Source organism: Acanthisitta chloris, unplaced genomic scaffold (assembly GCF_000695815.1).
Source record: "Acanthisitta chloris isolate BGI_N310 unplaced genomic scaffold, ASM69581v1 scaffold16127, whole genome shotgun sequence".
In the NCBI taxonomy this organism is placed as follows: domain Eukaryota; kingdom Metazoa; phylum Chordata; class Aves; order Passeriformes; family Acanthisittidae; genus Acanthisitta; species Acanthisitta chloris.
The window spans coordinates 21,825-22,447 of NW_008684431.1; the positions used below are offsets into that span (position 1 = coordinate 21,825).

General features: G+C 65.8%; 1 protein-coding gene across 2 annotated transcripts in view; it reads right to left on the reverse strand.

The window, feature by feature from the left end:
- LOC103806632 (beta-arrestin-1) overlaps positions 1 to 235 on the reverse strand; it is an 11,153-nt gene extending 10,918 nt beyond the window's left edge. For both annotated transcript variants that reach the window (XM_009079341.1, XM_009079342.1), the window contains exon 1: positions 216 to 235. In XM_009079341.1, the coding sequence (XP_009077589.1) occupies positions 216 to 235 (20 nt within the window). The remainder of the gene's footprint in view (positions 1 to 215) is intronic.
- Positions 236 to 623: the final 388 nt, after the last annotated feature.

The window sequence follows — 623 nt, forward strand, 5'->3', positions numbered from 1 at the left end:
AATCCCATCTCCCCAAAAGGCTGCAGCATTTCTGGAAGGTTCTGCCCAAGCAGGGCCGTACGCCCTCAACCTTCCCTCCTGCCATGGGCATGGCAGGAGCACCAGCTGCACCAAAGTCCCCTGACCCCGATGCCCAGGGGACATGGAGGGAGCAAGGGGAGGGCGACACCAGCCCCTGCCTGCCCGCTGGTGTTGAGAGGTGAGTGGCAACACACTGAAACCCCTGTTCCTCCATGATTAACGGCCCAGGGGACAGAAAGGGATTGGGGTGAGGGACGGCAGCATAAACCCGGCCGCAGCAACCCCTTGGCCACTCCGCTGCCACAGCCAGAGCTGGATGGGGAGGAGGTGCCACGGGAGACTCCACTGGGCTGGCAGTGGTCACTGGGCTCTCCCTGAAATCCTGACAGCCTTTTCCCGGGACGGTAACCCTGGCAGGTCCCTGGCGTGCTCCGCACCTGGGCAGCACAGGGTGGCCGGGGGGGTCCCCACCCCCCTGGGCAAAGCAGTCCGCAGAGGACAGTATCCCCACGGCAGCATTCCCACGGGACAGAGGCTTCGCACGCCGTCACGTCCCCACGCTCCAGGGCTGGCACGTGCTCCCCGACACCCCCGGCTGTGCC